Raw genomic sequence first — 22,354 nt, 5'->3', positions numbered from 1 at the left:
ATTCGACTTCTGATGGAAGGGAGATAAGTTCAAATCCTAGCACATAATCCCAGAACTGCCAAGCTGCCACTGCAGGGCTCTTTAGCAAGGCCCTTAACACTCAATTGCTCAGTTGTATAAATGAGTTAAATGTAAATAAAAAAAATTAATCAATGAATATTTTCGTTGAAACGTGGAAGAGTTTGAGTATCACTGTTAATTTTGACCTTTTATACTGGTACACCACTAATATAGATTGGTCCATTAAACAGAGTATAACCATGACAGCAAACATAAATAACTGTTTAGGCAAGGCCTATATTTGTGCTCAGTTATTGCCTTCACTATCATGCCACTAAATGTGAGTTAAAGGAAATAATGTGACAGATTTAGGCAGAATGGAATTGTTTATAGAGTACAAACCAGGAAAAAATTTTAACTGAAAGAGAAAAGAAAAGAGAAAGATGTAACGATAGCAACAACCACATAATGGAAGCCTATTGATATGTTCTCTGGGCTAGATAGTTAGCAAGATGATTTGACAGTTTGTGATTTTTTGTTCATCATTGAGTCATAAGTAAACATTATGTAAAACATTTTTGTTCTTGCTTTTCTTTTCTTTTCTTCTTTTCTTTTTTTTTAAATAAAACAAAAAAAAATTAAAGTAGTGATAAAATTTAATTGTTTGAGTGAAGGTGAAACCCTCAGAAGTGTCTCAATATGAAAAAGGAACAGAGGACAAAAACACCACATCACAAAGCACTTGCATTTGCCGCGATTCCTTAGTTGGTCATTGTGCCTGAGACACAGTATAACACATTTTGTTAATATGAAAAAAGTATAAACAATGCATCTTAGGACAGTCATAAATGTTGAGAAACATTTATAGTGAGTTTAATTTATCTTACAGAAAAATCACATACATTTCACACGACCGTACGTTTTTTTTTCACGTACTGTATGATTATGTGAACCAAATGTGACCACATGTGAACGTGCATTTCAGTGTTATGCCCTGAAATTGCACAGACATCAACTCACAGTAAGTAAACATTTGACATCATATGAACAATATGCGGTCACGTGGAAAAGAATTATTCACGTGGGAAAATCACGTGGGGGGGGAATAAAGCCGTACAGGTGAAAAAAAAGAACGTGAAATGAAATGCAATGAACTCATTTAAATAAGAATCACGTGAATAATAAAAACAAATGCACTACATGTGAAAAATGTGCGCAACATAGCATGTGACGTGTCTAAAGAAAACACATTTGTAAGTTTCACATCATAAGTCATGTGACTTTTTTTTTATATGTGACTTTTCTGTACCTTGAACTGAAGTCATAAAGCTATAGGTTGTGATTGTTTTGTTTTGAGCAAAATTTTGTTTTCTTTTTTATTACTCGAGCCATTTCAGAGCACTTGTATTTTTTGAGATACACAACTTAAACATTGGAATAATATCATTTTTTCTTCAAGTGGACATTTTCTGTATTTATAGGGTTTTATAAACTGATTTAGTGCAGTGTTTATCCGTGTACCCCCCACTGGTTCTACAAAGAGAGTAAGCATTTTTTGTCTACTTTATTGCTCATATATTTATATGGTCGTCATTAATCAAACCCTAATGCTGGCTGAGTCGTTGACTGCCTGATTAAGTAGCTACCGCATAAGGTCAGATATTTCAAATAGATATTAATAGCGTTTAGGTTGTCAGTTTACACAAATAGACAAATTGGCATTAAGGCCCGTGTTTCGTGCCAGGCACATAAAACCCAAATTCCAGTACAAATAACTGGTCATGGTAAATTAACCTTAACTTCTTTTACTGTGGAACAATCTAAAGCTGTTCTCCAGAGGCATCATTTCATGGTAATACCTGAACAGGCAGGCAGCTTCCAGTAACCGTTGTCTGAACCGCACTAATTTCCTCTAATCTAGCTTTCTCACCTTGCCTCCTGACTCTAATCACCTCGCTCAGAGCGAAAGGCAGCGCTTAAACGAACCGTCTCGCAGGGTCATTAGGAAAAGGTAAATTATTCATTACAAAATGTGCAATCCCAGTGGAGCGTTAAGCACTAGGTTTCTGAGGCTGCTGTGAAAAGGGCAGTGCAGGAATTTCTCATCCTTTCTTTCAAAAGATTAACTGCGGGTCGATGCATCTCTTGAAGGGCATGTAATATCAAGCTTTGTGTTTGCGCTTACCCCCCCCCAATGCATCTATTGCATGTTACATACATGCTAATGAATGCAGCATTCAGGACATTAAGGTATAAGTATATTTCCTGCTGTCTCTACGGGCTGTTGGCAAGGAAACAACGGTGCTACACAAGATTCATGAAATGAAAATGGATGTCGTTATTAACAGGAGATTTTGTCCTTGTCTTGTTTAGCACTGACTCCTCCCAAGATACTGGTGCAGCCAGAGCATCTCGGTTCATGAGATCACTCCGCATTAGTGCTGTCACCTCCATGTCGTGTTGTAACTGGAGACATTTAAAGCAGCCGAGGCACGGGAGGGAAAATGGTGTGCCCTGCGATTTCTCTCTGATTTATCCTATGTGATGTGTAATCCTTCACATTTATTTGACCAGTGTGAACAGAGAAAATTGAAAGAGATAATTGCATGACAAGGTTCTGCTATGGGATTACTGAACCATTTCAGCATTTTTATTTTTAGATTTTTTTTTGCCAAAAAACCCATGACTGGGTATATATACAGACTTCATGTGAAATCTTGCACTTAGGTTGCATGTGGGTTATTTTAGATTTTCCTGTAAGACATTTTTAAAGGTGTCACCTTTCTATCACTATAGCTAACTATATAGTACATTTAAAAAAAAAATAAAAAAAAATCAAGAAGTCTATATATTTATTGAGCCAAGTTTTTACAGCAGTAATGCTGAATTTGTGATCCAGATACACACTGAGGATGTACAGTACTGTGCAAAAGTTTTAGGCACCCTATTTTATTTAATATAAACGTTGTTCTAGATTTTTGATTTTATGACTTCTACATTATCAAGTCAGTACAGAAAACATTTAAGACTCCCAAACATTAGTTTTCTAGCACAAAATTAAATGCTACAGAAAAATGTTTGTATGTCAGTAAAGATAGCAGCATATTACTTAAGAGACCACTTTTCAGACAAAAATATAAACTTAATGAAGGCTGCTGGATTTTGCTGCAAAAATAAGAAGCAAGTACTACAGTCAAAGTCTCCAGAGGAACTGTGGCTGGTTCTGCAAGATGCTCAATAACACTTACAGCTCATTTCCTTATAAAACTGCACTAATTGTACCGAAGACTACGATTTTTTTTTATTTGTCACACCAAATATTGACTTTATTTCATTTATTACTGTTTACCCCTCTTTATGGTATTTTTTTTTTTAATGTATAAACATTTAATTTCATTATTTTGAAGGCATCTTTGCTCTACAGCATTTCTTTGCATGTGCCTAAAACTTTTACACAGTAATGTAAGAAATGTAACTATAAATTACTTTAACACTCCCATGTAAGAAGCAAATAAATCAAAGTGAATGGTTCTTGTATCATTAAAGGTTGTGTCCATTTACATATTATCAGCTGCTAGTTAAATATCATGATTTAAGCGGTAGTGTATCTTCATATACACAGTGTGTCATATTAATGACTATAACATATGGTTATAAAAATTAAGTAGACTAATAGACTCAAGGTGGACCAATATTGAGTGTGTACTGGATTGAAGACCAGAGCTTTAATTCTGTCTATTGGGGTGTGTGGTTCATTTCCAAGAATGGATTGTGCTGTTATCACTTTTTAAAACAATAGATTTAGGTGTTACTGTAGTTTAAGCTTTATATATACACTACTAAACTAAATAATAGACCTCAATGCCGTTTATACTTTAAATGCTATACTATAATCTTGTTCAACACTGTCTTTATGGAGTGATATCCAAGTTCTTACACACCCTAGTCATCTACTAGTCAGTGCAACACTACTACATGTAGTACTACATTCTGTACAACATCAAGAGAATCAGACCCTATCTCACTGATCAGTCCACACAGCTACTAGTCCAGGCTCCTGTTAATTCAAATCTGGACTACTGCAACACGCTACTCCCAGGCCTCCCAGCCAGCTCCATTAAACCCCTTCAGATGATTCAGAATTGCAGCAGCATGTCTTTTTTTCAACCATCCCAAAAGTACCCATGTCACACCCCTCTTCATCTCTCTCCACTGGCTTCCTGTAGCCGCCCGTATCAAATTCAAGGCCTTGATGCTCACGATCTTGTCTGGAACAGCACCCCCCCTACCTCAACACTCTCCTTCAGGTTTATGTTCCCTCACGCAACCTGCGATCAGTTAACAACCGATGCCTGGTAGTGCCTACTCAGCGAGGCATGAGTTCTCTTTCCAGGACCTTCGAACTGACTGTCCCTCAATGGTGAATGAACTTCCAACCCAATCCATACAGCAAAGTCTGTCACTATCTTCAAAAAACAGCTAAAGGATCACCTCTTCTGTGAACACTTAACTAACCCCTAACTTGCCCCTCCCACCCCCACTCCCTTATATATTACCAAAAAAATACATTCCGCACGTACACCTCTACTCTGCGCACTTTGCTTCTCTAGAACTCAATTACAAAACTTGTATGGTAGCACTACTTGTATTGTTCTTTGCTTGATATATCACTTTGATTGTATTTCCTCATGTGTAAGTCACTTTGGATAAAAGTGTCTGCCAAATGAATAAATGTACATGGGGTGATGTTAACTAGTCAGGGCAGTGGAAAAAACAGTAGGAAAAAATAGTACTAAATGTACTTTGTTAGTCTAGAAATATTTCAGGCTAGATGAAGCCAAGTCTACCATCAACTAAAAGTCTGTTTTTTTCCCTTTTGCTGTACTGCCATGTTAACACTTCGATATCACTTTGCATGAAGTGGAGAAGTGTGCTCCAGACTATTTTTTTAATCCCGCTCCTGCCTGATCCCAAAGGAATTCCTACTGCAGTTATTTTTGTTGTCCGTTAAAGCTAAATAAAATTACACTGGACCAAGGTGAATCCTATCGTCACCAATGCTGCGTGAAAGCGTACTTTCAGAGCCACGGGTTGCACATTACTATCCAATCCCAGTCAGCCAGTTTATAGTCCATCAGAAGTGCATGCCAACTCAAGGAGGCAGACCCAGATTCGTTTTCAGACACTACAGAGGCCAGAGTTGAACATGGCAGAAATCCTTGCAGACGCAGCTGTAGACATCACATCCTCCATCCATCTTTAAACTGTAAGGAGCTCCCATGTTGTGCACTCTGAGTTTCAGAAACAACAATTTCAACTGAGCTGGCAGGTCATAGTATGATAAACAGATTTATTCATATGCACATTTATTCATTTATTTGATTTATTTACTTTTGTAGCCTAAAAAAGCATTGAAGCTGGAATTTTTATTTGAAGCCTGTGTATGTCTGTTAATTAAAGTGTGGTTTGATGTGACCTTTGCTGCACAAATACAATTAATAATCTAAAATAGTAATGGCCTGAAATAGTTTTTGCTTTACCTATGAGTTTAATTAAGACTACTAGTCATCTAGTCAAAGACTTTTTAAATTACTGGTATTGGCTACTGTATTTACAGATGGGAGGCAACATAAACTAACAACACTCACCCAGAGAAGAACCTGAAGTGTGAATTTTTTTGTGCCGCACAGCTATTTTGCCGCGTTACTTGTCCTGCTCATGCTCAGTGTGAGTCCTGACAAATGAGCGTCCTACTTGCTGAGCTATGTCCATAAGGGTGGTCAGCCTCAGCAGGATCACAGTAGGAAGTTGAGTCCAGCTGCATCGTGTTCCTGCTGACCTATCCTCTACTTCCCGCTCTGATGATTTATGCTTTAGCTTTTGCGTCTGTGACAAATAGCCGAGCTCTAAAAGCCCTGTCCGTGGTGCTGAAACCCCTCCGGTGATATATAGCCATGCCTGCCTGATAAATCCCCCACATCATTCGCATTGTGACGGTGATTCATCACCTGTGGGTGTTTGGCGATTGGGAATTCATATTGGATTTTTAATGAAAAAGAATATAATGCAATTTGACGTCAATAAGTTTTGTGATAGCCCCTATTTCCTTTCTACCTCCTCCACTCTCATACATCTCCAGTCGTCATCCATGCACGTGAAGCCATCAGTAACCCCACAAACACAATGATGGGAGCTAAAGCCAATTTCTTCAAAGACATTTGATGTGTGTTTGTGCTGTGTGATGTTAAGATCACATACTCCATATACTGAGTTTTTAAGCAAGCATCTAATTTGCACTATATGTTTAAAAAGGCAGCAAAACTGGCATCAACTCACAGAGAATATTGTTTAAAAAGGGGGGGGGCTGATTATGTGTTTTTAACTGGTTAAATGGTTAAATGTGTCTTGTTCAAAAAATAGAAAAAAAAAGTCTAGTTCACAGTTAATTTTGTATAAATGTATTTTTTTTTTTCCCACAAAGTGTTGTACATCGTGTTGTGATCTACTCTATGAACATAGTGGATCGTAAAGTTTACTTTGTTTACTTTCCCACTGAGACAGAGCAAAGAGTATTGCTACAAGCCCACAATAGAAACAAAAGCCACTGTGGAGTTGCATTATACATGAACAGTCAGGCATCTGGACACAACCTTTCATGTTCTGTGCCTTGATCCTGCCTGAAGAAACAGTGCTGTCCAGGCAGCTCAATCTGGAGGATATTGATTCCCACATGTGACATTTACACTAAAGGAGGTGTTGAGTTGAAACAATGTCACAAAACGCTCTGGGAGGGACGATGACTCCTGATCTGCCTCTGATTTCCTCCCGCAGTGTTCCAGCAGAAACTCAGAAAGTGGGATTGTGAGTCACACAGCCTTGTGTCCATTGTATCCCACCTTGTTTGTTTTTTTTTTTTTTCTAAAAGAGTTTCTTAAATGGTGTTGTTTAAGTCCAGAACATTGGCATCCACTTCAGACCTCACGTGCAGTGTGAAGTTAGAAGAGGTGCAGGGACTAGGACCCAGTGGTGTCCCTGTTTGTTGATTACTTAACCGTCTGTAAAGATGATCACTTTTCAGAGACTTGTAAATGAGTGAACATATCACAGCAGATGCTATTAAAAGCAGGCCAATGGCATTGATCATCACCACTTTGCTCTTGTCAGATTTGCTCACTGGAGCAGCTTGCTCAGGTGTACTGACATTAATACAATTTCTTAAATGCCCCTTTTGCAGGTCTGTAATTTCTACACATATCTCATACTGCGTCAGTGGCTGCAAGTGCGTTAGATTGAACATTTTTACATCAGATGGTACATGAGCTGTGAAGCGCAAAGACGTGGTGGACCATTTGATATTTGACACAAAGCTGCTCTTAGGTGGTACCCATGAAATTTTTACAAAATGTGGCTGTATCACATCGATTTGTACATGCAAATATCCATTTACTTGTTCTGGATAGTACCCATTCACTACCATTACAACAGACTTCATATCTGCCCCTATGAGATTGTGGGCTACACAGGTGTATTGGCCTGCCTCACTCTCAGAAATGTTAAATATGTCCAGTGTTCCCTCAGGATGCACCAAATACTTGTTTGAAGCCATTCTAGGTAGGATCTTTTCTCCTGAAGGGGTGACCCAGTAGATCTCCGGATTCGGTTCTGCAAATGACCTACAGTGGAATGAGGCAGAGCGACCAGCATCCACAATGATACGTTCTGGAAGGCTTTCCGGAGAGATAACTGGGAGGCATGTGTCCATCATTTCACGGAAGTGTACGTGTCGGACATGACGGCCTTCGAATTCTGGAGGTCCCGTGCACAAGAGAGCGTCAGCCTCCATGAAGCGAATCTTAGTCTTGTTCATATTGATCCAGCGGACAACGCAGTCACAGTAAATCGGATTGGAGTGCAAGCTTACTTCCTGCAGGTTGGGCAAGGACTCTACTGTAACACGGTGAAGTGCACTGAGGGCATTATCATTTAGCATCAGTGTCTCAAGCCTGGGCAGGTTATAAAATGCATTGGGATGGATATAGGACAGTCTGGGGTTGTTGGTGGCCTCAATCTTTGTAAGCTCAGGCAAGTTGGAAACAGCAAAGCTGTCAATTGAAACCAGATCTGGCATGCTGTTGATACCCAGTTCTTTCATATGGATCATATCCACAAAGTCTCCTCGATTAATTCTCTCAATAGGATTCTTATTGAGATCCAGAAACTTGAGACTTTGGACTTTTCGGAGTGCAACCTGGGGAACCTTTGCAAACTTATTTTCATAGAACGAGATACTCTCCAATTTATGGAGACCAACCAGAGCATTATCAGGTAGATCAGTGAGGTTCATCCTTGCCAGTACAAGACTGCAGAGATTACTCAGGGGCTGGAAATTCATATCTTGTATTTGGGAAATGGGATTTTCTCCTAGCATCAATATCTCCAGTTGGTTGAGTGCATGAAACCACTCTGATCTGATCACCCTCAGTCGGTTTGAGTTGAGATGGAGACGCAAAAGTTTGTTGAGTCCTTGAAAAGCCTCAGGACTGATTACAGAGAGTAGGTTGTGGTTGATATAAAGCTCCTGAAGGTTCGGTAGGTGCGCAAGGCAGTTGTCGTAAAGGCTGGTTATTCGGTTCTCTTCCAAGTGCAAGGACAAAAGCTGAAGAAGGTCACCTAGATAGATGTCAGTAAGAGAAGTTATATTGTTCTGGGATAGATTCACTTCCGTTAAGTTAACTATATAATTCAAAGGTTTCTCAATATTGACAATGTTGTTGCTCTGTGCCAATAGCACTTGTGTATCTGAGGGAAGTTTTTCTGGAAGAGATACAATTCCCAGATCATCACAGTCCACAGTTAAAACCTCCATATAAAGGGACAAAGGTGAAAACCAGGGTCGGATTCCACATCTGCACAGATTGTGACATGCCCCGGTCCACTCAGACACATGAACAGAGCCAGTCAACGCAAGTCCCGCTAAGAGACAAACTACAAAGAGCAGTTCTTTCATCCTGGCCCCTTTCCCCTCAGCAAATTAGTCCGTATTGATTGTAGGGTTAGTGCTGTTAACTTCACAAGTACACTGTCATTTGTTCCCACAACAACTGGCTGTTTTTCTGCTGACGCCAAGTCTCTCCGATGCACCAGTTTCTTTGTGTTTTCCTTGGCAATGAGGAACAACCTTTCAGTTTACCTGGTGCAAGCTTGTCAAGCTGGCAGCATATGTGAAGGTCACTGTATCCTTCGAGGAGTGAAAATGGAGAAAATCGGGAGCTCAGGTTGCTGTAGGAGATGTATCACTCTGCCTTCATTATTATCCTCAATCAGTCACACACATCAATTTCCATCTGCAGAAAACAGGAGATGGGAGAAATATAATGAATACAATGTCACATTATAGCTGAGACAGAGTGGTATTGGCATTTAAGAATATTGAAAAATATTGACGTTAAGCAGGAGATTTTTATTGTTTTTTTTTTCAGTTGTACTGGGAAAAAAAAGTGAATTATGACTGCTTTGCTTAGTGCTCTCATATATCATTTCACACCGAACATGAACACAGACCTTTTTTGGCTGTATATTAAAATAAACTGGATTGTTGGGTTATATATTAGGATTATCTCTTTGAAGCCCAACACATGAAGGTATGTGTGTAGAAATAAACACGCCCATCATGCCCAGTGTATTTTACAATTTATATTTATTAATTTGGCAGATAATTTTCTCCAAAGAGGCTTACAATACACTGTAACTGAGCAAATAAAGTTTATGACCAAGGCTCAAGGGATTCAAACTCACAGCTTTCCAATCAGTACCGTACTATTGCAGACACTGAGGTACTTCTTAACAGATGCCGTATTGGATAACTTGTATCCAGACTTGTATCTTTTACTCTGCCTGAGCGTTAAATGCTTGTGTCATGAGTATATTGCCCTATATGTCTAATGAGTCAAACAGCATCATAGTTCATTTAATAATTGTAAGCAGTTATGGACCAGTGAGTGGCAGAATTGCTTATATCGCCTACATATAGTCATCAAAGGCAAGCGAATGAGCCAAGCAATTATTTCACATCGCTGGTCTCAGTAATAACCATCGTGTGTACTCTGTGACAACTGCCATTATTATGTTGTCTTGTTTGAGTACATATCTATAGTATCAAATCATTGTGCAATGCTTTCTAGAAGTACAAACATGCTGTGTGTACATCTCCAAAAGAAGGCCCATAGGTTGTTTCACAGCAAAAGCTATTTATTAAGGAGGTCCCTGGTGCTTGCTTCAGTTGCATTATGTATAAGGAGCCGATTGATAGTTGCTCCAGTTGAGAGTACACTCTGGCTTAACCTGTGTTGATGCCATGTATTGATGTTTTGATTAATTTGTAACCTTGAGAGCAGAAGCCATGGTACTCCAGGGCAATGTTAGATGAAGCTGTCAGTATCGCTACAGAAGCAGCTTTGCCAAGGACCCCCCTCCCTGTATGACAGTATGCATGCCTTAGTCTGTCTATGGCAACGAGTCAACATGGGCAGGTGGGAACAAGCATTCGTTCCTTTTTTTCCCCGCTGAAGCCATCTGTTTAAAGCAGAGACCTGGTTTGCTTCTCAAACTCTCAGTACTGAACAGCTTATGTTCCTCATCCTTGCCTTTTAAGTTGTGATTATGTAATCAAAGGTACAATTAGTCAAATAACTGAATGGTAGTGATTTATGTAATATTCCATACTCTATATTACTGAAATTTAAGAAATGATGTATAATCTAATATGAAATGGTTACCTATGCTAGAAAAATTCATTAGTGATGCAGTTCCGTAGTGTCAGTGTTGAATAGGTTGTGGGCAATATGTAAGGAATAAAACATGACTGGATGTGTTGTTATAGGAAAATAATCAACAACCACCTCAAAGTTATTTTCATATATCATCATGTCCCAAAGTGGTTTATTCCTTTTATACCACAGCAATTCACTATTGCGTTTATTAAATAAAGAACAGCACACCATACTTTCTATTCGTTTAATAGTTCAGTTAAATGTTGTGGTTGTGTTCAGTCTATGGAAGTTAATTCCTGTTCTCATGTTTCCCCTCACCGGCCTACCTTAATTTTCCTCTCTTAAAGTTAATAAGAAAAAAAAATGCAGATTGCCATGTTACCAAGAAACTACAAAGTTCTCTGTCCTGAAGATTCCCCCATGTCGGAAAACGTTGTACAGCTTTACTTCCAAGTGTTACGAAGCAGTGACACTGGAGACTCCTTCCAGAAAAAAATGTATGTCCCCTTGCAGAAGCCTCCACCATATCAAAAGTTGTGTGGCATATCCACCATATCTTCCAGTAACAAGGAAGTTGTTACTATAGAAATGGTGATATGTTGTAACAAACACTTTAATATAAACCTAGCAACTGGAACTACCTTCACAGCCATCAGGAGGCTATAGAAGATGAATCAATACCTTCTTACCAATCAGAATCAATCATTAAGAAGTGCTGTGGTATTCAAAAGATATCATATAACTGAATAAAATATATACGAAGACATTACCACAACATACTATGCATATCACAATATATAGGACTGCGAGCAAAAATAAAAAACTGAGTTTGATGATCTTTTTTTAACGGCTACAAAAATTGATAATGAGACAAATGAAAAATGAGAGGAAGAAAAAAACATCCAATATCAGTTTGTAATGATTTTCATTTTTAATATGTGTTAGAAAAAGTTATAATGTTACCTGCGATATCTCAGGAAATTGTATTGTGACACAGTTTTTCCTAATATCGTTATTATATCATGATATTGCCCAGCTCTAAGGCATGTCTACAGTCAAATAGTCAAATAGTACGTAGGCAAAATTATTACCAAGAAATGAAAGCTTTTAAATTGTACATAAACACCTTTTCAGACAACACCAAACATCATGATTATAGATGACTATACCTGAGCTTATGACCACATCCATGATCATCAAAGACTTGCTCTATGTGCATAGGCAGTTTTTGTCTTTCCTCACGGAAAAATGTGAAAGGCTCTTTTAACAGCTAAACATGTAAAAGGCGCTTTTAACAGCTAATTATGTGCTTAATTGAATTTCTTTGAATGTCAAAGGCTGCTGCAAACCATTTAGCATTTCTTTCCCCAATACACTGTACATTTTCAGTAAGATCTACTCAATTAACCCCCAGTCAATAGAGCTCATGGCCACATCTACTGTATGATCAGACAAAACTGACTGCTTCTCACACATCATTGCATTTGCAATGTTTTGGTGTCTTTCTATAAAGTCACATATACCCTATGCAATAGAAAGTCTCATTGTGAGTCTGATCTCTTTGTTGTGAAGGCAGACGTACGGATTACTGCGCTTTAAAGTGAACAAAGCATTGAGATATGCACAGTCACACAGCGTGAGTGCATTTTTTTTCCACCCTTCTCTGCTGTTAAGCCTTTGCTCCACTCACACACACTAATTAAATTAGTTCCTCTTTGTTTTCTGCCGGTGAATGTTCACTTCTAAGAGCTTTCCCTAACTGCTGTGCATTGTTGCACATTAGCTGAGATGGAGATCTGAGTGGGGGGAATTTTTCTCTAAAATGGTGGTAAATGCGTTATATTGAAGTTTTTGAGTTATTGCTTTGCATTTTGTTATTAAGACTAGTGTCTGGATAAAATTCAGAGATGTGCTTTTTTCATTTTGGGGTTTTTTTTTTTTTTCCTCAATTTTGGCTGCATTATTATCAAGGTGCCATGATTTCTGTTTACTAAGAAGAATAAAATCATAAATATGTTGCACTTATGATTTATAACTCAATTACTCAGAGCCATATCTCCCTGCAGTTCTTGTCTGGTTTCTCACTGAAGCTAAGCAGGGTTGAGTCTGGCCATTATCTGGATAGGAGACCTGGGTAAAACTAAGGAAGCTGCTGGAAGGGGTATTAGTGAGGCCAGTAGGGGGTGCTCACCCTGTGGTCTGTGTGGGGCATAATGCCCAGTGTAGTGACAGGGACATTATACTCTAAAAACAGCACTGTCTTCCGGATTAGACGTTAAACCAAGGTCCTGACTCTCTGTGGCCATTAAAAATCCCAGGACACTGGGGTTATACCCCTACTCTTTTAAGAGAAATGTCCTGATGAAATTCCCCCATTAGCCCTTCTCTATCATGGCCCCCTAATAATCCCCATGCCTGAATTGGCTACATCACTCTCTCCTCTCCACTAATAGCTCCACCTCATCCAGGCGCTACACACTAGTGGTGGTTGAGGAGACCCCCCCCCCCTTCCCCCCCACATAATATGTAAAGCACTTTGACTGTCTACAAAGCGCTATATAAATGTATACAGTATTATGTATACCCCAGGAATTCAAGTGCTAATTTGTGACAGTCTCATGCAGAGCTATTTTATCAGTGTTTTTGCTGTAGTCAAGTCATTTTTACATGTAGCATAATGATCACTTTTTCTTGCATAGGAGCTAGTGTGTCTCTTACTTATTATCCATAATGTAGGGGATAAAACACAACACACAAAGTGTTTTATTCTTCTTATACTATAGCAATTTGACAGCGATTCCAATTCGTTTGGTTATAAATGCTGTGCTTTTTATCCGTTTATACGTTTAATGTCTTGGAGCATCTATGAGACAAGTTCGTTCCTGTAATCACTTATTAGCAGCCTCTTTTTGTCCCTCTTGAGGTTGATAAATCAAAAAACTGAAACCACAAAGCACAAGATATACTCCATCATGTGCTGAAAAACTTATTAAAAGTTATAAAACACTGACACTGGAGACTCCAATGTTAAATAAATGTTTCTATTATTAAACTCAGATCTCTGTGAATGAATTGTTTCCATGGAAACGCTAACATATTGTAACAAACGCATTAATATAACCTGCGATTTGAATTACAGCCAACACTATTGATGGTGCTGTTGTTATAGAAAATGAATCAACCACTTCTGACCACTCAGATTTACCAGATTATACCACTATGTGGTATAAAGCAGTTTATCATTCTTCTGAAATACCACATGCTAATTCCAGAGAAAGCAAGTGGCCCACTCTGGCTACAATTTCCCCATCAGATTCCTTGCCATGTGGGAGGAGTGTGAAACTTTGTAGTTGGAGATAACTTTTGTTCATATTACAACTCACATTATTGCTCCTTTCTGTTTTTATTGACATGAGTAAATTATGGAGGTTTAAATGAGTTCATTCCCCTCCAGTAATATTGGCACCCTTGGTAAATATGAGCAAAGAAGTACAAACATGACAAAAATTGTCTTTATTGTTGAGCTTTTCAATCATTTGTTTAGAAAATTCACAAAAATATTCTGCTCTTATGGATATTAAACAACTGCAAACAAAACACGGGTTTATCAAGAAACAATATCCTTTTTTAAATATAGGTGTGCAACAATTATTGGAAGCCTTTTAGTCAGTACTTTGTGCTAGCTCCCTTTGCTAAGATAACAGCTCTGAGTCTTCTACTATAATGCCTGATGAGGTTGGATCATTGTGTGTATGTGTATCTGTATGTGTTGAATCATTGTCCTGCTGGAAGATCCGACCACGGCCCATTTTAAGCTTTCTGGCAGATGCAGTCAGGTTTTCATTTAATGTCTGTTGATATTTGATAGAGTCCATGATGCCATGTATCCTAACAAAATGTCCAGTTCGTCTGGCAGAAAAACAGCCCCAAAACATTAAAGAGCCACCACCATATTTAACCGTGGGCATGAGGGACTTTTCCATATGGCTACCTCTCTGTGTGCACCAAAACCACCTCTGGTGTTTATTGCCAAAAAGCTCTGTTTTGGTTTCATCTGACCATAGAACCCGATCCCATTTGAAGTTTCAGTAGTGTCTGGCAAACTGAAGACACTTGAATTTGTTTTTGGATGAGAGTAGAGGCTTTTTTCTTGAAACCCTTTCAAACAACTTGTGGTGATATAGGTGATTTCAGATTGTAGTTTTTGAGACTTTCTGCCCTCCAGCTGTGATCCTTGGAGATTTCTTGGCCACTTGAACCATCCTCTACACAGTGTGTTGAGACAATATAGACACACATCCAATTCCAGGTTGATTCATAACATTTCCGGTTGACTGGAACTACTTAATTGTTGCCCTGATGCTGGAAATGGGCATTTTCAATGCTTGTGCTATTTTCTTTTAGCTACTTCCCATTTTATGAGGCTTAACAACCTTTTGCCACACATCACAGCTATATTCCTTGGTCTTACCTATTGTTATGAATGACTAAGGGAATTTGGCCTATGTGTGAACTCATATTTATACCCCTGTGAAACAGGAAGTCATGGTTGAACAATTTCCTGGTCCTAGTCACCAAGGTGTACAAATTTTTTTTTTTTTTATACATATCAGTGGGAATATACTTCAAATACGTTTTTTCATATGAATTCATAGGGGTGCAAATCATTGTTGCACACCTATATTTAATAAAGATATTTTTTATAATCCTGTGTTGTGTTTGCAGTTGTTTGATATCCATGCAAGCAGACTATTTTTGTGAATTTTTTTGAACAAAAGATTAAAAGGTTAAACGATAAAGAATTTTTCACAACGTCCTTTGCTCATATTTACCAAGGGTGCCAATATTAGTGGAGGGCGCTGTAACTTCTAATGATGGATAACGGTGGTGAATGCACAGAAATACAAGTTTCATTGGTGAAGGAAATGATTGGCAAACTCATTTTGCCTTTTAAATGAACATTTCAGAGGTTTCTATGTGGAAAGACAAACAAACTTGCAAAATGCAGTTTGAGTAAAATCAGTCTTTGGTAATCATGGTGGATATGGACATAAACTCAACTACATTCACCGTACACTTCTTTATATCTCTCCTGCTTGCAAAGTTGATTTATTTAATTTCTTGGTAATAATCTAATTTAGGAGGAACTACCAGTGTAGCATGTGTAAGATTTTAGTTGACCATAAATGAAGACTATTTTTCACCAGTAATTTACTTTTCTAGCATGAGTAACCTTTGCTATTAGCCTTTCTTACATTTCAGTAATGTTACAGTAATTAAATATCTGCAGTATAGGGCTGCGCAATTCATTGCTTTTTTCAGTTAACGAACTATAATCGACCAAGGCAGCTAATGGATCTAATTGTTTACATTGTTTATTTAGTGTACCTTTTTCAATTATAATGTGAATCAATGGGGTATATTTGATACAGTTAATATGATATATAAATAAATAAATAAAACTATTTTACTCCTACACTGCCTGCATAATTGAGATAAATAATCCTGATTTTATTATGGAGTGAAATAGTCATGATAACTGTGTCGTATATTCTTGTAGTGTTTATTACAGTCTCACAGACAAAGCACAATTTCCCCTTCGCCTGTATCATTCTGTATTCTCATCTTATTTCATTATTATATACGAAGAGCACCATTTATGGAGTTATGTGATGAGTTTGCATGTATACAACTTAGATTTAGCAGTAACCTAGAAGTAGCAGGAACCCAGTGCTGATAGAGAGAACAGGAAGGCAGGTATAAAAGGCAGGTATAAATATAAAGTCCCTCCGCTCTCACCTGCTCGGCTCAGCTAGCAAATATTCGGCACAGATGCAATTAATTACACTTCACACCGCTGACAGAATCCCCATGGATGTTTCAACTATTTCAGCCAGCAATTATTCACCTCTGTTTAAGTCTGCAGTTCTTTCTATTGTGTTTCTGTCTTTCTCTGCTCCTTTTATCACCCGGTGCTAAACCTATTCTTCGTATGTGAATATGAAAAGCATGTTCTATGGGGAGAAAGTAGTACACACTCGGCGATGGAAATGTGCGGATATTACATTTCATCAGCTGTCACTTTTATCATGGTTTATGATATTATAGCAATATCTTATTATTTAAAAAAAAAAACACTGCATATTGTAACTGTACAATTGTTCCTGCCACGTTTCTTAATATGTTATATAACTATTGGCTTGGCTACTCTGATAAGGACACTTCTGGCAATAGGGAACCTTAAAAGAGATGAGGCTTCCATGTGGTATACTTTATCTCCAGTCATAGAAATACAAATCGACAACATGGTTTTTTGAAATGTCCAGGAGAATGTTAATTGTGTTAAACAATATCACTTATTCGACAGCGATGTTGAATTCTCGATTCTGATTGGTCAGAAGGTGCAGTTCTGTCAGTAGTTCCGGCTACAAAACAAATCTGCAGGTTTATATTAATGTGCATGTTCTAATACATTATCATTTCTATAGTAACAACATACACAGGTAATTGTATGCCAGATGCTCCACAAAAATGTGTAATTGTTTTTAAATATGGTGATGTTTTGGGTGGTTTTTGGCCAATTAGACATTTATTTGGCCGTTTTAGAAAGAGTCTCCAGTGTCAGTGCTTTAAATTAAACTATTTTCACCGTGGGAAAGTCATCATGACAGACTTGTAATGTTTTTACATATGGTTATTGTTTCTTAGTAGCATGAAAACTGTGTATTTGCTTTGTCAAATAGAGGGGGGAGAGAGAGAGACTGACGAGGAAGCGGCTTTTTAAAACTGTTATAATGTAAGTGATACAAGAACTAACTTGTTTCACAGACATTTCACAACATTAAATGTAACTATAAATGGATAAAAAGTATGATGTGCTGTTCTTTAATAAATAAATAAATAAATACATACATTTAATTTTAGCAAATTGTTGTGTTACAAAGGAAATAACAGACTGCAAGATGTGTTGTTATTGGAAAATAATCATCACACCACCATATGGTGAGTATTTTCCTATATTGTACTATACTATACTATACTATATGAATGAATAAACACGTGATTTAGAATTTTGTTGTTATTGTTTCTAGGATTGATTACACAATCCAAGCATTTCTTATGTTCTCATTAGCGTGGCATGTCTTTGGAATATAATTCCATAATATACAAATGCAGCTTTAATGGAATCTTTTACTGAAGGTTGTTAATGAAGGGCTCAAATGCTACGTGATGCACCTTTAAAATAGATTTTAATAGATATGTGATCAAAACCCAGAATACAGCTAAACATATCAGAGGTTTGGGTTTATGCAAATGTGTCCAATTGGTTCCGCCATCCAAGCAAAGGATGGGAGATGGGATCAGGATGGTTAGGAAGTGTGAGGTGTTGGGATTTGTCAGAGTGGTGCATACCGAGCATGGTTGCCATAGGCAGCATGAGAGTGTGCGCAGAGAACAGACTGTGCTGCTAACGCGCGCGCCCGTGTGTGTGTGTGTGTGTGTGTGTGTGTGTGTGTGTGTGTGTGTGTGTGTGCGCGCCCAAGGAAGATTTACTCCAAGTGCAGCAAAACATTTAATAGTTAAGCTCAAAGAACCATAAAGACCAGATCTCATTATGCTAGCCTCTACATATACATAAATATTATGCTATATAGTTTATATAACGTGTATACCATTAATGACCAAGATACAAATTTTCTTAAAGCTACCTTAAAGGAATATTCCGTCTGTTTTTAAACCTAATCACATCTGTAACATAGCAACAAGTCATTTTACACGTTTCCTTGTACTGAGAAATGACCCATAACCCTGTTTACATGGCACTCACGTATAATGGAGGTCTAAAGGCAAGCGTTTGGAGAAGTCCATAACTACCCCCAACAACTTTCTGATCTTTTATCAGAACAGGAAAAGATGTTGAGGAAATTATTATACATTACAGATGTGATGATAGACAAAAAACAATCCCTCACTTGAATAATACTTTAAGTAAGATTGTGTAAGAATAATAGCTTAAAATTATTTGCTGTATTCATGGATTTTACATATTATATGTAAAATAATTTCCTTTCATTTGATTTCATGTATATTAACTTCACATCTATTGGCCTTTTTTGATCTAAATCTATAAAATCTAAATCCAAACTTCATTTGATGTAGGCAAACTTGCGATACCATTCTTACTGATTTGAAGACCTGAAGATGAAATCTCCTTCCTCAGATAAGCATTGCATTGTTCACACATTCGTGTTTCTGCTTGATACCTGTGGAGTGTGAGCATTTTAGTGTGTGTGTGTGTGTGTGTGTGTGTGTGTGTGTGTGTGTGTGTGTGTGTGTGTGTGTGCTAGTCACTGTATAAACCTCTAAAAGCACCTACGCAGGTCGAGAGAACAAGCTCGCCACCGAGACTAACAGCAACAACAACAACCAAAAAAAAAAAAAACAGAAAAGAGGGTGTTCATTTGAATCCAGAAAATGATGCCGTCAGAACCATTAGCGAGGCGCCTCTGCATTGACATGCTGCTCTAACACGCTGATGACATGAAGCAGTGAGTCATCTGATGAGAAGAGAGGAAAGGAGAAGAGAGGAGAAAAGAGAAGAGAAGAGCTTACCGTATGGGAAGAAGATCCTCCTGGTCTGAGTAAGGTATTATTCCAGTCAGGAAGGAAACTCGGCGTGTGATCAACAGCGAGAAGAATAAAGGTAGAGGTCTGGTTGAGGGAGGGAGATACGAGTGAGCTGATTCTCTCTCTCTCTCTCTCTCTCTCTCTCTCTTTCTCTCTCACACTGGGAGCACACAGAGTGTGTATTCGCTCCTCAAACACCACTGCCTGTGCTGTGCTCCTGATACACGCATGCACAACCCAGCCTCCCCAAGGACAGACAAATCACCACCCATCATTCAAGCAGTGGCTACGAGCTGGTTGGATGAACAGGGCTGTCAATCACAGCAGAGCTCGCACAGACGAAGAAAGCACGCAGAGTGTCTCGTCACCCTTTCTCTCTCTTTCTCTCTCTCACACACATACACACACACTCTCTTTTGAGCTTCCTATTTTTGTTATTTCTGCTATCCCTGTCTTCCTTGTTTTCCTCACTTGCTTGCTGAAAATGCAATGAGCTAGTGACCCAGTTAACTATGGAATGTGTGTGTGTGTGTGTGTGTGTGTGTGTGTGTGTGTGTGTGTGTGTGTGTGTGTGTGTGTCTAAGATGCCATATTGCCTGAGGCAGCTCCTGGACTGAATGCTGACTAGTGGCTTTTTCTCTGTCCTGACTTTATTTATGACTCTGTTTCTGGGTCGTCTTTGCTGTCATTTTTATTCTCATTCCTCTGTATAACTTGTACACATTGAAACAAAATGTCGTTTCTTCAGGAGCATAGTGTAACACAGTAGTATCGCACGGGACATAGGACTACATAAAGTGCAAACACAAAACAGTGAGAGATGAGTGCTAAAAACACAGGACAATAAATACACAGGACAGTGGGTTAGTATTGGATGGAAGAAACCATTGCAAACTATTCTTTGTAAGCTACATGCTGTACTCCATGCAGCTGAGTATAAACAAAAAAAGATGGAAAAGAAGTGTAAAAGGATGAGTAGTGGTATTTTTCGATTCAATCTTCCAAGCAAGAATTCTGCTGGATAAATCCCAGCGTTCACCATTTGTAACGATTGCGATAAGCACTTCCAACATCGAGACCTTTAAAACTAATGAAGAGCACAAATCACCCTTTCCACCAAGGAGAAGGAGGAGGAGACACAGGAGGTGATGGAGAGGCGCGTGCTGGAGCTTGCTTTGATTCTGAGTCCTGTATAGATTCTGACATGGTGCCAGAAGATCATTGTAACAGAGAAGAAGTCAAAAGAGAATCTGTAATCGAGAAATGGAGAACGGTTTCAACCCAGCAGAATCAGGGATGTGTGCATCCCAAGGAAGTCTTTTCCAGCTTGCTTTTTAAGAATGGAAGATCATAAAAGTTGAGATTTAAAGATATCATTAGGGATTTATTAATTTTTTCAATCAGAACACGCCATTAAAATGTGCTCAAAGGAGAAACTCTGGTCCATGTGGAGTCTCGAACTCTGTAAAAAGATGAAAAAACAAATGACGTGGACCACCAACAGTCAACCAATCAGGTCAAAGAGGCATAGGTGCTTGCCTGGCAAATCACAAAATCCGCCTCTTACACTAGCATTCAAGCTTTTTATCTTTCTAGTGGTTTCAGCTTGTGGCATTTGTAGTTTGTGCTTCAAAACAGATAGCTTCAGCTAACTTTATGAACGTTCACTGAATTGAATGGTCTCTGAAATCTATAAGTATCTATACTTGTTTTTAGACTTTGATTGACTTTAGTGGGGGCAGGTCTTTCTCCTAGTCTCTTTATTGTAAAGTGACCTTGAAAATCACTGTATAAACCCGGTGATCCCAAACATTTTCCTCAAATGGCCCCAAATGCATTTTCTCCGACTTCAGATTTTTACCACCCTTCATTTGATTTCCTATTTATAATTTAGCATAGTTTAAAACGTACATTTAAGCAAGTGTTATTTCTCTTTTTTATTCCAGGTCTCCCAAGAACCCAAAACAGAAGATCATCAAGCGAGTCATTGCTCTCGAAGGAGACTTCATCAAGTCAGTTTACTCTTTATTTTTGCGATATCATTGTTATTCAGAAATGTAATGTCCTTACATCAAGACTGTTAGGGACGTCTGTACAGTCGGCTGTATAGTAATCTAATGTAATTTATTCAGTTAAAGCCTCACCATGGATTGATGAATGACTATTAAAGCCACTGCATTATGTCTTTGTAGCCACTTAGGGAAGAAAAAACAACACATAAAATCTATAATCACACATAATAACCTGGTCTGAATTGCTCAGGCTGTGAATGCACACCGAAGCTCGCAGCGCTCATTAAATCGCCCAGGCTCGTCAGTGTCACATCCCAAGGTGATCTTTGAATCGGCAGCTGAAAAGGCAGCGCTGATGGGTCTGTGAAACTGATTACCTTTCTGATGGTTCAGAGATACGTGGGGGAGAAATGGATGCTATTTTTTTTCCTCCCTGAAATGGCTGAGAGGAGCGATTTAATGACTCCTCAGACCCCTGCAATTGACAGCAGTGCCATTTACTAAAGGTTCCATCTGTGCGCCTTTTCCACTATGATGTCCACAGAAGGTTGCATAACACTTTATTTTAGGTGCTTGCAATTACACACAGAGCTCTGAAAAGTCAATAAGAGTGAGCTGAGCGTGGTGTAGTGCCCTGGTGAACGCGGTTTCACTGATATTCCTTAAACATTTCTGTATAATTTCCTTGTTGAGAAGTAAACCGCGTTATGAGGGTGTTTTAAAGAGTTCATTTTAGAGAAGTTTGAAAATTGATTTTATTATTATTGTTATTATTATTATTATTATTATTTAGAATGTTTGTGATAGGAGCCAGGGGTCATGGTGTCTGCAATGCAAGCTAACAGTGAAGGTACACATGACTTAATAATTTTGTGGAGTATTCTGTAAAAATCTGATATCTTTAGGTACTAGTATTCATTGCAACAGCTATAAAGTATAATATCC

General features: G+C 38.3%; 2 protein-coding genes across 3 annotated transcripts in view; one reads left to right on the top strand and one right to left on the bottom strand.

Moving 5' to 3' along the window:
* Nucleotides 1-22,354, top strand: part of immp2l (inner mitochondrial membrane peptidase subunit 2) — a 135,241-nt gene that overhangs the window by 97,381 nt on the left and 15,506 nt on the right. Inside the window, exon 4 of one of the 2 annotated variants that reach the window (XM_017473810.3) lies at nt 21,344-21,409. In XM_017473810.3, coding sequence (XP_017329299.1) covers nt 21,344-21,409 — 66 coding nt within the window. Of the gene's footprint in view, nt 1-17,512; nt 17,557-21,343; nt 21,410-22,354 lie in introns of those variants that run through there. The other variant, XM_053682138.1, reaches the window with a different exon arrangement.
* Nucleotides 6,443-19,728, bottom strand: lrrn3a (leucine rich repeat neuronal 3a). The gene is made up of 2 exons (XM_017473801.3): nt 19,383-19,728; nt 6,443-9,344 (listed from the first exon to the last, which is right to left on the bottom strand). Exon 2 carries the CDS (start codon nt 9,005-9,007, stop codon nt 6,932-6,934), a length of 2,076 nt encoding a protein of 691 aa, XP_017329290.2. The 5' UTR covers nt 9,008-9,344; nt 19,383-19,728; the 3' UTR covers nt 6,443-6,931.

Source organism: Ictalurus punctatus, chromosome 8 (assembly GCF_001660625.3).
Source record: "Ictalurus punctatus breed USDA103 chromosome 8, Coco_2.0, whole genome shotgun sequence".
Classification (NCBI taxonomy): domain Eukaryota; kingdom Metazoa; phylum Chordata; class Actinopteri; order Siluriformes; family Ictaluridae; genus Ictalurus; species Ictalurus punctatus.
The sequence above is the reverse complement of the archived record's forward strand: the minus strand, read 5'-3'. Positions and strand labels throughout refer to the sequence as shown.